The sequence below is a fragment of the Oncorhynchus mykiss genome, chromosome 12, assembly GCF_013265735.2.
Source record: "Oncorhynchus mykiss isolate Arlee chromosome 12, USDA_OmykA_1.1, whole genome shotgun sequence".
Lineage (NCBI taxonomy): Eukaryota > Metazoa > Chordata > Actinopteri > Salmoniformes > Salmonidae > Oncorhynchus > Oncorhynchus mykiss.
Genome location: NC_048576.1, coordinates 21272719 through 21288863, shown reverse-complemented (window position 1 = coordinate 21288863; position 16145 = coordinate 21272719). Strand labels below are relative to the sequence as shown.

At 41.7% G+C, this 16145-nt stretch overlaps 1 protein-coding gene across 1 annotated transcript; it reads left to right on the top strand.

Annotated features, from left to right (window-relative positions):
* Positions 1-360: 360 nt before the first annotated feature.
* On the top strand, positions 361-14969 carry LOC110537170 (proline dehydrogenase 1, mitochondrial). Its single transcript, XM_021623007.2, has 14 exons — positions 361-851; positions 1274-1482; positions 3761-3795; positions 6236-6385; positions 6539-6603; positions 6737-6853; positions 7463-7542; positions 7662-7743; positions 8032-8124; positions 9892-10038; positions 12567-12742; positions 12976-13074; positions 13467-13555; positions 13952-14969. Exons 1-14 carry the CDS (start codon positions 504-506, stop codon positions 14140-14142), a joined length of 1881 nt encoding a protein of 626 aa, XP_021478682.1. The 5' UTR covers positions 361-503; the 3' UTR covers positions 14143-14969.
* The last annotated feature ends 1176 nt before the right edge of the window (positions 14970-16145 follow it).

The window sequence follows — 16145 nt, the reverse complement described above, 5'->3', positions numbered from 1 at the left end:
TGGTCAGATGGATGACAACTAGTTTAACATTTCTTTGGGCCTTGTAGGCATATGTATTGACTTGGGTGAAGTGTTATCTCAAACACAAAAATCCTTTGTGCATAAATGGTTGCATAAATCTGGCTCCCAGACAGTATTGAATTGTAGGATAAATAAACCCATTGATTGCTGTACTTTCTTTCAGGCAGGAGATACCATTAAGTCAAACACACTAGCACACCTTGCCAACAATTGTTTACACAACAACGGTGGGGACTGGGGAGGGGGCAAGGGGAAACGGGTTTTACTGAAGGGGGAGTCCTCACTACGCGGAGTTCCTGCCAGATGCGTCAGAGTAGGCGTGTCTACTAAAATACGTACCTTGGGTTATAAACGCTGTGCAACAACTAATTCTGGCTTTCAGGCTAGCCAGGAACGAAAAGTGGTGGATCCACGCGCCCTTAAACGCAATAAAACGAGTTTTAACGAATTTAAATACTAAAAGTAAATAACATTTTTTTTAAATGTCGTACAATAAAGTAGTACCAGCTCTAGTCAAGTCAAGTTATGACAACATCAAGAGAATATGCTTGTCTCACGGGAGATTTCGCTCCACGGTCGCATCCACGCAACGTGATGAGGTTGAAGGAGGGAAAGAGAAGCAAGTTGATGAGTGCACTGTGGTGAAAGCTGTTCAAGCGGACCTCATCACCCAGTCAAAAAATACCACCGAAGCTCAAACACAGAAGATCGAAATCGACTTTGACAACACTCATGAAGCTTACAAAAGTAAAGATAACATTGAGCTGCTTAGAAGTCTGTTGGTCTTCAAGCTTTGCACATTCGACTTCCTCGTTGACAAGAACAAGGAGGTAGGGACATTATTTTGATTAGATTGTTTTTGCTACATTCCTTTGATTAGTTTTTACATGTGTGGTTAGTAGGCTAACTCATATATCAAATGGTCATTTCTGACGGTCAAAAGGGCCATTATTCAACATGCTTGCAGAAGAACAGCTTACATTAATTTCACAGCCTAACATTTCCAGGTGCACAAGTAGTTTAGGCCTATTATCATGAGCCTGGCTGACTGTCAGCACAGCCGCTGTGACTGAGGCAGGTGTTAAAGAAAACTGTCTTATCATACCATTTGTATTGAAACTTGTGACTGAAATGAAAGTCGAAGGTGGTGGTTTTCACAGATCAGCTCCTGGGGGGGATCAAATTAAAAGGAACACTACTCTTACTGGCGAGTTGTGGGTCTAACTCCGTTGATTATTTGCTCTGTCCATAGTTGATGGACCTTAGCAAGAAGGTATTTGGCCAGCGGTTGTTTGAGAGGCTGATGAAGATGACGTTCTATGGACAGTTTGTGGCCGGGGAGGACCACAACTCAATCAAGCCTCTGATCCATAAGAACCAGGCCTTCGGCGTGGGGTCAGTCCTGGATTACAGTGTGGAGGAAGACCTGACCCAGGAGGAGGCAGAGAAGAAGGAGATGGAGTAAGTAGTCTCTGTCATCCCTAGTCTGCTGTAGTAGTCTGTATCTCATTTGTCACAACCCCAGCTGAAGTAACACTAATCTAGGATATAGGACTCTTGCAGTATCCACACTACAAAAACAAGCTTTCACATTTTCTAGATTCATAACTTATTATGTATCATTGATTATTTGTAGCAATGTGATATAGTGAGATGCCTATACTTTTACCTCAGTAGTCACTATGTAAACATTTTCTGCAATTGACCTATGGCAAAAGGCTACAGTCAAAATAATACTAGGTGATCCAATACTATTGGGGAACAAGCCATATGGTCAGTTCCATATGTTGCACTTTTCTCAGACATAGCAGGGAGAGCCTACAATCTATCGCCCCTATCAAACACCCTCTCCCTTTAAAACACACAGGCCTACTCATGTTTCATAGTCATAAAAACCTGTGTTTACAACTTCTCAGCATAAAACATGCCCATCCCATTTTTCATGGTCTCAAATGGATTGTAAACAATGCATCACTTTCAGCATCTGACATTTCCCAGCAATACCCGGCCACCATTGGTTAGTTTAGACATACCCCTCGAGGCTCTCTCCTGATTTGTTAGCTGAAGCATGTTTATTCCAGTCCCTTTGAGAATGCAGTCACATGCGGTGGATTGAGACAAGCCAGCCCTGTTGTTACTTGATGCACCCTTTCAAAAGAGGCCCAGGGCATGTTATGTTTTCATGTGTTTTGAGAAACAGCCTTCCCTTGTTTGGTTAGGGATTTTCTTATAGCCTGACTATGCACACATTCAAGCTGAACTAATAGGCTGAATAATGAAGAGGGTGGGGTGGTAGATGGGAATGATAGTGAAAAGGTTAGTGACACCATTAAAGACCAACTTGGTAACAGTCTGACTCTACCTCATTTCTGTGGAACTCTCCACACCAGACTAATTAGGACTTTTGAAGCCAGCCTACATTGGTGGAGTAACACACAACATCCTGTTCTCTCTTGTTGACAATTGGATGTACCAGAGAGGAAGAGGACTCATTGTGAATTAATCATTGTGAGAGTGTACCAGAGTTGTAATCAACCTTTTATTTTTTCATCAAGGTTGGAAAAGTACATGCTTTAAATTAGTTTCTGAAGTCTATTACTTTCAAACTTCCAGACTCAACTAATTGATGTTAAAACTTTCATGCAAATTGTGCAGTTAGCCTGTGCAAATATTTACCCCTTGATAACATTAAGCCATGGCAATCACTGAAACAACCAACAGCACGGAAAGATGCCAGCAGCATACCACCCTGCATCTCACTGCTAGCTTGCCTCTGAAGCTAAGCAGGGTTGATCATGGTCAGTCCCTGGATGGGAGACCAGATGCTGCTTGAGGTGGTGCTGTAGGGCCATCAGAAGGCACTCTTTTCTCTGGTCTAAAAAAATATGCCATTGCCCCAGGGCTGTGATTGGGGACATTGCCCGGTGTAGGGTTCTGTTTTAAACAGGTGCCCTGGCTCTCTGTGGTCACTGAAGATCCCATTGCGCTTGTTGTGAGCGTAGGGGTGTTAGCCACGGTGTCCTTCCCAATCTGTCCCTCCAACCATCATGGCCAGCTAATCATCCCCAGCTTTTAATTGGTCATTCATCCCCCTTCCTCTCCCATGTAACTATTTCCCAGGTTGTTGCTGTAAATGAGAATGTGTTCTCAGTCAACTTAACTGGTAAAATAAAGGTAATTAAAAAAAATACAGAAATGTGCTAATGAGACAACAATTTCCTTCATGTTATTCAAGCTTGTGTTTTAGGTTCGGTTCTGGACTGGATCTTTCTAGATTAACCTAGGCTACTGTATGTGGGATGCACTGAGGTTTTGAAATAGTCAACAGTCTCAGTGATCAGAAGTCCACGACGGCACAAGAGATCAACTAGCAGGACATTTGCACTTCTACATAATGTTAACACCCTCCCCCCAATCCCGCTGTCGTGCGTACCATGTGTATATATATATAGTACACTCAACATACTGGCACACACTCTGTGGTTGTGAAACGCAGAGCTGGAACTGATTTTAACAGCTTCTGGGGGGGCTGCTGCCACAAATTGTGATAATCTATAGTGCATGACCTTGATTTAAGAAATTATGAGTCATAATCCAGTTCATTACTGGGACCCCATTTTCCTCCCCATCTACTTACTTCAAAATGATTTCCAATGTCTTATTTGGTACTAAACACCTGAACTCTTGATATAAGTATCTCTCAATTGTTGTCATGTTATTTCGGTGTCCTCTCTTTCAGAGCCTGTGTGTCTGAAGCTGAGAAAGAAAGTCCAGGTGTGTATTTGTAGACTGAAATGGATTAACAATTCAAAATGAGTTTTCAGTTTGATTTACAATTCATTTATATGGTTATGATTGTGAGATTTGTTGTAATTGATTGGTTATTTATGCACTTCATAATTTATTGCAGTGCCAGCTACAGAATTCTTTGTAACGCAGGAGCATGACCACAGTAATGTTACTTTACATAAATGTTTCATTACTGATGTATCAGGCCATCTGGTTGGTGGAGGTGGGGGGTGGAACCCCTTTCATACGGGGCACATAACCGTGCGTGTGGAAGCAGTGGGGGCGCATTGCCAAAATGTCTGTCGGTTCAGAAATGTTCCTGAATGCTAACTTTCTGGGTCTATGCCAGCGGTCATTTAAGGGTTAATATCGAGCCTCTTACATGATGTTTGTTACATGAGATTGCATGGGTGAGGGAGCAGGTTCGATCTGGATTTAGTCTGGAGGGGTTAATGAGGGCAAGTATGTAGGGTTGGTCGGTATCCAGATTTTCATACTCCTGCTGTTTTTGTAACATACCGGATATTACAGTATTACTTGATGTGCTCACCAGGGGCAGGTGTGTGTGAGTGTGTGTACCAGTCAAAAGTTTGGAAACACCTACTCATTCCAGAGTTTTTCTTTATTTGTGCTGTTTTCTACATTGTAGAATAATAGGAAAGACATCAAAACTATGAAATAACACAGATGGAATCATGTAGTCACCAAAAAAGTGGTAAACAAATTAAAATATATTTTATATTTGAGGTTCTTCAAAGTAGCCACCCTTTACATTGATGACAGCTTTGCACACTCTTGGCGTTCTCTCAACCAGCTTCATGAGGTAGTCACCTGGAATGCATTTCAATTAACAGGTGTGCCTTGTTAAAAAGTGAATTTGTGGAATTTCATGCATTTGAGCCAATCAATTGTGTTGTGACAAGGTAGGGGTAGTATACAGAATATAGCCCTATTTGGTAAAAGACCAAATGACAGTCCATCATTACTTTAAGACATGAAGGTCAGTCAATCTGGACAATACCACAGCATTCTGCAGCGATACGCCATCCCATCTGGTTTGCACTTAGTGGGACTATCATTTGTTTTTCAACAGGACAATGACCCAAAACACCTCCATGCTGTGTAAGGGCTATTTTACTAAGAAGGAGAGTGATGGAGTGCTGCATCAGATGACCTGGCCTCCACAATCACCCGACCGCAAACCAATTGAGATGGTTTGGGATGATTTGGACCGCAGAGTGAAGGAAAAGCAGCCCAACAAGTCCTCAGCATATGTGGGAACTCCTTCAAGACAGTTGGAAAAGCATTCCTTGGGAAGCTGGTTGAGTGAATGCGAAGGGTGGCTACTTTGAAAACACTTTTTTGTTTACTACATGATTCCATGTGTTATTTCATAGTTTTGATGACTTCACTATTATTCTACAATGTAGAAAATAGTACAAATTAAGAAAAACCCTGGAATGAGTAGGTGTGTCCAAACTTTTGACTTGTACTGTGTGTATGTGTGTATATATCTCACACACACACTGTACAAACAAACTGTTAAGAAAACCTGCTCTTCCATGACAGACTGACCAGGTGAATCCAGGTGAAGCTATGATCTGGGGCTATTTCGAAATTCCCCGGTATGCGGTATAAACGGTATATCGTCCATGCCTACAGATATGCATGTTAAGTTAAAGAGCAGCTGAATCCCTGGTTCATGTCATGTGTTGGGGCTCTGGATATTTACATAACCCTCTCCCACATATGTTTTCTGAGCATGGGAGTAGGTATCTAGAGATCACCTGACCTCAACTCAATTGAGATGGTTTGGGAATGCCAAGAGTGTGCAATGCTGTCATCAAGGCAAAGGGTGGTTATGTAAACAAATAGAAAAATCAAAAAAATATTTATAACACTTTTTTGGTTACTACATGATTCCATATGTGTTATTTCATAGTTGATATCTTCACTATTATTCTACAATGTATAAAATAGTTAAAATTAAGAAAAACCCCTGAGTGAGCAGGTGTGTCCAAAAGAGTGTGTGTGTGTGTGTATGTATATATATATATATATATATATATATATATATATATATATATATATATATATATATATATATATATATATATATATTTTTTTTTTTTTTTTATTCGGTCTGCAGATGTGTTGCCTTGCCAAGAGGCACATGCCTGTCTAATATATTTGGTACACGTTGAAGTATTCTGCTGTCACAATTTTTCATTTTATGAAAAACAGATCTCCAGGTATCTATGCCAATTTAGATCTAGATTGTTTAGGTGATGGTGGGGAGGGTCATTCCTTTGGAAAGTCTTCTCTTGTCTTTCCCTCCCAGTGTTCTGTGTGTGTATACTCAAGTCTAGAGGAAAGTCTTGTTACATTAGACAACATTATGTCTCATGTTGTTTTCTGACTTTAGGCGTTGACCACCGTGAGAAGAAGTACAAGGCCCACCGTCAGTTTGGGGACCGTCGTGGGGGCGTGGTCAGTGCCAGGACATACTTCTATGCTGATGAGGCCAAGTGTGACAACCAGATGGAGACCTTCCTCAACTGCATAAAAGCCTCAGGTGAGAACACAATCAAATGCAGTGAGTTCAATTAATTGAGTCAAAAAATAGTTTTTATGCAGATGTTATATTATGCTTAGTATGATTATTATTATGTATTTATCAATCCTGTTATTGCTGCACTAAATGTTATGTTGTATCTCTGACACTCAGGGGGGGCCTCTGTAGATGGATTTTCTGCCATTAAGATGACTGCCCTGGGCCGTCCACAGTTCCTGGTGAGTTAGACACCCTCTGCCTGTTAGACTCTCTTTTAGCCCTTGATTTAACATTGGCAGTGATCATGACAGAGTGCAGCTTTTTTTGTTTGATTGTTTGTTGGTGTATTGACCTGTTACCTCCCCTCTCCAGCTCCAGTTCTCAGCGGTGCTGGTGAAATGGAGGAGGTTCTTCAACCTGCTGGCAGCACAGCAGGGGAAGTCTGGCATGGATGCACTGGAGCAGAAACTGGAACTGGAACAGCTGAAGGTGCGTGTCACCTAGAGCAACACTCAAAGTGGAGATGTGACTGAGTTCAAGCAGTTTCCCAGCTAAAAATCACCCAAACCGGCTCTCTGCTACTAAGACAACTCCCTAGATCTAACATACTTCATATCTGTTAGAGCCTTATGGTTCCTTTGAGACAAAAACACCTGTGAAAACACCATACCAAAATGATGAAACATTAATTGTTTTTCCTCCTACTAATTTCCTTGATCTATCTATAATGTTTCATCATTAATAGTTATTGATATTCATTAATAAAATGAAATCCTATTTTGGTATTTTATTAGGATCCCCGTTTATCTGTTGCGCAAGCAGCAGCTTCTCTTCCTGGGGTTCACACAAAACATGAACCATGACATAATACAGAATATTAAGACAAAAACAGCCCAAGGACAGAACTACATATTGTACGTTTTTAAACGGCACACACGGCCTACATATCAATACATACAAAATGTCTAGGTCAAATTGGGGAGAGGCGTTGTGCTGTTAGGTGGTGCTTTATCTATTTTTTTCAACCAGGTTTGCTGTTCATTTGAGCATAAATGGGAGTTTCATGCAATAATGGCTCTATACTTCTGTTTGCTACAGGAGAGTTTGACTCAGCTGGGGGTTGGAAATAAAGATGACATTGAGAACTGGTTTACTGGAGAGAAACTGGGCCCATCAGGGTAAGAGGCTGAACTTGGAATGCATCATGAGCACACAAACAATCAACTATTCAATAGATAGGATGTGCATACAGGACTGAATTTGACTTTGAATATGTCATTTACATCATGTCCCCCAGAACGATTGACCTTCTGGACTGGAACAGCTTGATTAATGACAGAACATCGATCTCGAACCTGCTCGTCATTCCCAATGTTGAGGCGAGCTAGCCACATATATCACATGCACTCGGACACACATAAATTGACATTGTCATATTTAACATACAGGCATAGTACTGTAGGAGATCTACCTGAATGTGTTTGTACACAGAAACTTATGAAGTGTATTATGTACCTACACAAATCCATCATCCATGCAGTGTACATACAGTATATGCATACATACATACATGCATGCATGCATGCATGCATACATGCATACATACATGCATTTTGTAGTTTAGGTCAGGGTTGACTCTAAATGAAATGTGTCTTCTGATTTTCTAGACTGGTCAGCTGGAGCCTCTGTTGAGAAAGTTCACTGTTGAAGAGGAGAAACAGATGAAGAGGATGCTGCAGAGAGTGGATGTTCTGGCCAAGGTAGGGGGATTTTTGAGTGCAACCTAGGCACTGTTAACTAGCATCGCTTTAAAATTGAACAACAGTATATTAACCCAGCTACTCACATTCATTTTTTATTTCACCTTTATTTAACCAGGTAGGCCAGTTGAGAACAAGTTGTCATTTAAAACTACAACCTGGCCAAGATAAAGCAAAGAAGTGTGACAAAAAACAACAGTTATACATGGGATAAACAAAAGTACAGTCAATAACACAATAGAAAAATCTGTATACAGTGTGTGCAAATGGAGTAAGGAGGTAAGGCAATAAATAGGCCATAGTGGCGAAGTAATTACAATTTAGAAAATGAACACTGAAGTGATAGATGTGCAGGTGAGTATGTGAAAGTAGAAATACTGGTGTGCAAAATAGCTAAAATAAATAAAAACAATATGGTGATGAGGTAGGTGGTTGGATGGGCTATTTACAGATGGGCTGTGTACAGCTGCAGCGATTGGTAAGCTGCTCAGATAGCTGATGCTTAAAGTTAGTGAGGGAGATATAAGTCTCCAACTTCAGCGATTTTTGCAATTCGTTCCAGTCATTGGCAGCAGAGAACTGTAAGGAAAGGCGGCCAGAGGAAGTGTTGGCTTTGGGGATGACCAGTGAGATATACCTGCTGGAGCTCGTGCTATGGGTGGGTGTTGCTATGGTGACCAGTGAGCTGAGATAAGGTGACGCTTTACCTAGCAAAGACTTGTAGATGACCTGGAGCCAGTGGGTTTGGCGACGAATGTGTAGCGAGGGCCAGCCGACGAGAGCATACAGGTGGTGGGTGGAATATGGGGCTTTGGTGACAAAACGGATGGCACTGTGATAGACTGCATCCAATTTGCTGAGTAGAGTGTTGGAGGCGATTTTGTAATTGACATCTCTGAAGTCGAGGATCGGCAAAATAGTCCGTTTTACGAGGATATGTTTGGCAGCGTGAGTGAAGGAGGCTCAAAATGACTTCTGTAACTTCTTCTTTAAGAAGTCTTTAAGGTCTGTGAGAGCCAGAAATCGTGCTTGTATTTACAGTCTAGCCAGACACCTAGGTGTTTACAGTCTAGCCAGACACCTAGGTGTTTGTAGTTGTTCATGAATTCATATTCTAATTGAACCATGGGATGTAGTATATATCAGATTTGACAAGAATCTTCTCTTACTCTCATCCCTGCCTCAGTGAGCAGGCCATACAGGAGTTTATTGGAAATAAACCTTTTGGCAATACTTTTGTTTATTCTTATAACAAATGTTCTGATTTATTTCAGCAGTGTGTCATCATTTTTGGGAAAGGTTGTGTTTGAATTGTAGTTGCACTGCTCCAACAGGACCAAGAGTCTACTATGACGTGTTGTATCCAAAGTCTGTTTGCTCTTAAGTGAGTCTCTATAGATACAAGTAATACCTTGGTCCCTTGAGATTGCATTAGCATGGCTGGACTACATGGCAACACAAGATGGCCAATGACCTCAACATGCTACGACTATGACTGTGATATGTGTTGTCTCACCTAGCTATCTTAAGATGAATGCAGTAATTGTAAGTGGCTCTGGAAAGCACAGTCTGCTAAAAGTCTAAATTGTATGGGCTCAGAAATAGAAGGCTTAGACTCATACATTTCTATAGCCTAGGTAGGAGCAAGATCACTGAAGGGTTTCAGATAATCAACAGCATTTTCTGCTCACTTTTCTGGAGCTGACCAGGTGTTGATGCTAACTGACAGAAGTTAACAAAAAGCTTTTGTCCTTCCCTCTCTCCCAGCATGCGGTGGATAACGGGGTGAGGCTGATGGTGGATGCTGAGCAGACGTACTTCCAGCCAGCTATCAGCAGACTGACCCTGGAGATGCAGAGGATCTTCAACAGAGAGAAGCCCATTATCTTCAACACCTACCAGTGCTATCTTAAGGTGAGGCCGTCCGTGTTATCTTCCAAGTAAACTCTCTTCGGTTATCGTCACAGCCGTGTATATCCTCCTGCAAGCGGATACCAAGACAGCCATCAAGGAACTTTACTGGACTTTATGCGAACTGGAAACCATATATCCTGAGGCTGCATTTATTGTAGCTGGGGATTTTAACAAAGCTAATCTGAGAACAAGGCTACCTAAATTCTATCAGCATATCGATTGCAGGGTAGCCTCAGACAATAACATTGACCTACACGCTATATAGGAGATGTTGTACCCACTGTGACTACTAAAACCTTCCCTAACCAGAAACTGTGGATTGATGGCAGCATTCGCGCAAAACTGAAAGCACGTATGACCGCATTTAATCATGGCAAGGTGACTGGAAACATGACCGAATACAAAGTGTAGTTATTCCCTCCGTAAGGCAATCAAACAAGCAAAGCGTCAGGATAGAGACAAAGTGGAGCCGCAATTCAACGGCTCAAACACGAGACGTATGTGACAGGGTTGACAGACAATCAATCAAACCAGCCCCATCTTTGACATCGACTTCTTGATCTCAAACAAATTAAACAACTTCTTTGCGTACTTTGATGACAATACAGTGCCACTGACACGGCCCGCTAACAAAGACTGTGGGCTCGCCTCCTCCGTGGCTGACGTGATTTAAACGTGTTAACCCTCGCAGGGCTGCCGTCCCAGACCGCATCCCTAACCGCGTCCTCAGAGCCTGCGCAGACCAGCTGGCTGGTGTGTTTACGGACATATTCAATCAATCCCTATCCCAGTCTGCTGTCCCCAAATGCTTAAAGTAACTGAACTAAATGACTATCGCCCCGTAGCACTCACTTCTGTCATCATGAAGTGCTTCGAGAGATTTGTCAAGGATCATATCACCGCCACCCTACCTGACTCCCTAGACCCACTCCAGGTCCACAGACGATGCAATCGCCATCACTGCACACTACCCTATCCCATCTAGACAAGAGGAATACCTATGTAAGAATGCTGTTTCATTGAATACAGCTCAGCATTCAGCACCATAGTACCCTCAACTCTTCATTAAGCTTGAGAACCGACCTCGCTCTGTGCAACTGGGTCCTGGACTTCCTGATGGGCCGCTCCAGGTGGTGAGGGTAGTCCACTTCACTGATCCACAACACTGCGGCCCGACAGGGGTGCGTGCTCAGCCCCCTCCTGTACTCCCTGTTCACCCATGACCATGGGGCTGTGCACGCCTCCAACTCAATGATCAAGTTTGATCAGGCTTGATTACCAACAACGACGAAACCGCCTACAGGGAGGAGGTGAGAGCCCTTGGAGTGTGTTGTCAGGAAAATAACCTCTCACTCAATGTCAGCAAAACAAAAGTCATGATCGTGGACTTTGGGAAACCGCAAAGGGAGCACCCCCATATCCACATCGACGGGAAAGCATTGGAGAAGGTGGAAAGTTTTAAGTTCCTCGGTGTACATATCACAGACAAAATTAAATTGTCCTCGCACACAGATAATGTGGTAAATAAGGCGCAATAGCCGCCTCTTCAACCTCAGGAGGCTGAAAAAAAGTGGCTTGTCACCTAAAACCCTCACTAACTTTTACAGGTGCACAATTGAGAGCACCCTGTCTGACTGTATCACCGCCTGGTACGGCAACTGCACAGCCCACAACCGCAGGGCTCTCCAAATGGTGGTGCGGTCTGCACAATCCATCACTGGGGGCAAACTACCTTCCCTCCAGGACACCTACAACAACCGATGTCACAGGAAGGCAAAAAAAGATCATAAAAGACAATAAACAGAGAGGCGGCTGCCTACCTACAGACTTGATATCATTGGCCACTTTAATAAATGGAACACTAGTCACTTAATAATGCCACTTTAAGAATGTTTACATATCTCATATGTGTATACTGTATCCTTCACTATCTATTGCATCTTAGTTGCTCTGTCACTGCTTATCCATATATTTTATACTTATATATTCTCATCCCATTCCTTTACTAGATTGTGTGTATTAGGATTTGTTAGATATTAGGTTATGTTGTGGAATTGTTAGATATTACCTGTTAGATACTGCTGTACTGTCGGATCTAGAAGCATAAGCATTTCGCTACACTCGCAATAACATTTGCTAACCATGTGTATGTGACCAATAAAATGTGATTTGATTTGTATGTAGAGCTTGGGACTTGTTATTGGGACTACATGTACAGTCTCATATAATATGTATGTAGGGAGGATCCCTGTTATGTATTGACTTGTCATAAACTTAGAGTGAAACAGGTTTTGTAAGCCTTCCATATTTGACTCATAAAAGCCCAACCTAGTATATAATCCATATAAACCTTCCATAGCCATGTTTGTTTTTTGACATAAACCTGAAATGAAACTATTTAAACACGATCTTGTTACTTATCTACCCTTTATAAGAGGTGTTCTGGACAGCCTGGTGCCAAAAATGTCAAGATTTGTGGTGTTAACCATAGCGTTATATAATTGTGTTACCCTTTACTACCTGTAAAGGAAGCCTATGACAATGTGTCTGTGGATATGGAGCTGTCCCGGCGTGAAGGTTGGTACTTTGGGGCCAAGCTGGTCCGCGGGGCCTACATGTACCAGGAGAGGAGCAGGGCGGAGGAGATCGGCTACGAAGACCCCATTAACCCAGACTACGAGGCCACCAACCGGATGTACCACAAGTAAGACCCCCTTCTGTGCTTTGGGGTGACGTTTCCCCTAGGTACAGATCTAGGATCAGCTTCCCTGACCCCCAATCCATTTGTGTGAAAAATGCAAAACTGACCTAAGATCATAACCATTGGTGTTATGCGTGACTTAAGTGGGTATTTTCATAGTTGAATTATGTGATGACGTTATCATATCAGCTGAATGGAATAGCCAAAGTTCCTTGTCTTTCCCTGATTCTCCAAAGATGTTTAGAGTTTGTGTTGGAAGAGATCAACCACAACAGGAAGGCTAATGTCATGGTGGCGTCACACAACGAGGACACTGTCAAATTCACTCTGGAGAAGTAAGACCTGCCTCTGGGCTTTATTCAAATTAAGAGGTGGTTAGACTAGTTACTAGACTTTTTCTACAGACATTTTGCAACACAAAGCACCAAACCAGTAGTAAAACCACGTCACAGAAACCAAATGTATTATATCAATGGGCATGTAGCAAGTGGTTAAGAGCGTTCGGCCAGTAACCGAAAGGTCACTGGTTTGAATCCCCGAGTCAACTAGCTAAAAACATATTTCTGTACCCTTGAGCAAGGCACTTAACCCTAATTGCTTCTGTATAAGAGCGTCTGCTAAATGACTAAAACGTAAATGCATTCATCAGTGAGGTGAGTTTATTTTTGCACAGGATTATGTTTGTTTTATTTTATATTTACATTCCGTCTGTGGTGTCTCTCTGCAGGATGAACCAGATGGGTCTGTCACCCACTGAGAACAAGGTCTATTTTGGACAGCTGCTCGGAATGTGTGACCAGATCAGCTTCCCACTAGGTACTGTAACACCTTCAGAACTGTAGATGGGTGTTGCATAATAGTAATGGGTTTATTGGAGTTCAAGATTTATTGATTGGCATTTTGGTCAGAAATCTTGTGCGAAACAAACAACCTCAGGGTCTCACTCAGTCATCAGTCACCTGATACCAAACCATAGCTGTCTTTAGTGTGTAGATCAATAGGGGTTCACACACATTTTGTTGTTATATAATTTAGCTTTTTATTGATTTAGACAAATTAGTTTAGAGACTAACTTTTAGACAAAAATACCTTCCATTCCTGTGCATGTAATTAGGTTCCAATGTTTTTCTGTGCTTGTGTGAAACACATTGCTAGTGGTTGTTGCTTCTCCAGTCACATAACATCTCTCACTCTCTCTGTGTCTGAGAACAGGCCAGGCTGGATTCCCAGTGTACAAATACGTCCCCTATGGCCCAGTCAACGAGGTCATCCCCTACCTGTCTCGCCGTGCCCTGGAGAACAGGGGCTTCATGAAGGGTTCCCAGAGGGAGCGCAGCCTGTTGTGGAAGGAGCTCAAACGCAGGCTGCTCAATGGACAGATCCTCTACAAGCCTGTGTACTAACTGAGCTGACTGACTCTCTGGCACACCAGCACTCTGCCCCTGTAATACATTCCAATGTCTTAACCAAACCTGCCCTGCTCACAATGGGGTGAATACTAACTTCCACTTAAGTTGAATTTTCACTTAGTCATGCTCTGATGTCAATGGGAGCCTAAAGTGAAACATTGACTGAAGTGGACATTAGGATTCAACCCCATGGCTTTAGAATGTACTGTAGGTAGGCTTGTCTAGTACTAAGATACTAACCTAATACCAAAATACCCTCTGACTGGCTCTGCCTTTTCATCTATTCCTGCCAAAAGTGTCCTTATTTTATATAAGAATATATCTTATCCACTGTGGTTTAGCAGCTTATTCAGTGGCTTATTGGCCATTTTTAAAGTTGAGCTGTAGTTCTTAAGCTAGCATGGAAAGTGTGTGATTTGTTATCACTGCTTATAGAGTCATATAACTGTAGTTGTCGACAGGATTTTTCTGAATTTATTAAGGCTCCTATTTAATGTGTCCAGTGTCTTTTTGTTTCCTTTCAATGTTCAGGAACGGTATGTTTTGTAACAATGTAGTTATTTATCATTGTCTTACAGACTGCTTTGGAACCCTTGTTTGTTAGCATGTAATGTTTAAAGTTGTCCTTTGTATCTGTTTTACTGAACTGTGGATGATTGGACATTTGTAAACGCTTTGTACAGCGTTCTAGCTTTGCTGATTTTTAAAACCAATATTTTTATTATTTAAATAGAAATATATAAAACTGATGTACACAAGGTTGTACTGTATGATGATATTACTGTCTTATTAAAGAAATTGAGTGGTCATGTGATAATGAACTACAATGTTTTGGCCTGAACATTACACTGTCTCCCCAAATGTCTTTTACCCCTATTGGAATGTATAGGCCACCTTCCACCAAAGGTGTGTTTTTTTGATCAGTTTAATAACATGCGTAGGGAATGTGATTTTGGGAAAGAGGTCATCTTAATGGGATATTTTAACATTAATTGTGAAGACAAGTCTTGTCGGAAAACCCTCAAACAGATCATTAATACCTTTGACCTTACACAGCTAGTTAAAGGGCCAACCAGGGTGACTTGTTGCTCTAAAACACAGATTGATTTGGTGTCCAGTAATAAACCAGAGAGAGTGACTAAATCATTCAATATGGTTACTGGGCTATCTGATCATAATCTGACACTTATAGCCAGAAAGCTGTCTAAGAACGGGTTTAACCTCTCGACTGTTAGAAAGTCGGATCAACTAATACCTAAGAGTGAATTAAACTATTTGAAAATGCAATTAAGGGAATTAACTGGAATGATCTCTTGTTCCAAACAGACGTGGAAGCTGATAGTCAGGTTTTTCTATCCACAATCCAGATGACAATAAATGGTTTCCTAAAGAAAATCAAATCCAAACCTGGCCAAAAGAGCACTCTTCCTTGGCAAAATGGAGAAATCTGGAAATTTATGAAAGAACGAGATTATGCTCTAAAAATAGCCCTAAAATCCAAATTAGAGCATGACAGGCGTAGCTTTACCATGTTGAGAAATAAGGTGATGAAAGAAATCAGACTGTCCAAGGCAAACTTTTTTATTAACATAATTGGTGAAGCAAAGGGAAATTCTAAATTGATTTGGGGGAATCTAAAACATCTAACAGGGAAAGACCATAGTAACACTGCAAAATGACTAGAAATCATGGTGAATAACAGTCGAAATAGCAATAGCCTTCAATTCCTACTTTATTGACTCTGTCAGGGTACTGACACAGAACCCCTCCACTGGTTTCTTGGGCTCAGTGCTAGTAAATAACGCGCAACCTGTCTTCATAAGGGAGGTTTCTAAATCAAAGGTAAACAAGGTGATTAGCTCACTAACGAACTAAAGCCAAAGATGTGTTTGGGCTGGACTCTACCTTTCTTAAAAACTACAAAGAGTCACTCATTGGACCCATTACTAAGGTCACCAACACATCTATTGGTCTCGGGGTGTTTCCAAGGGTATGGA

Excerpts from the sequence above, each read along its gene's own strand:
- LOC110537170 (XM_021623007.2), top strand. The coding sequence starts at position 504 with ATGTCGTACAATAAAGTAGTACCAGCTCTAGTCAAGTCAAGTTATGAC. Across the intron at positions 1,483-3,760 it reads GCAGAGAAGAAGGAGATGGA|AGCCTGTGTGTCTGAAGCTG; the intron begins GTAAGTAGTCTC and ends CCTCTCTTTCAG. Across the intron at positions 8,125-9,891 it reads GAGTGGATGTTCTGGCCAAG|CATGCGGTGGATAACGGGGT; the intron begins GTAGGGGGATTT and ends CCTCTCTCCCAG.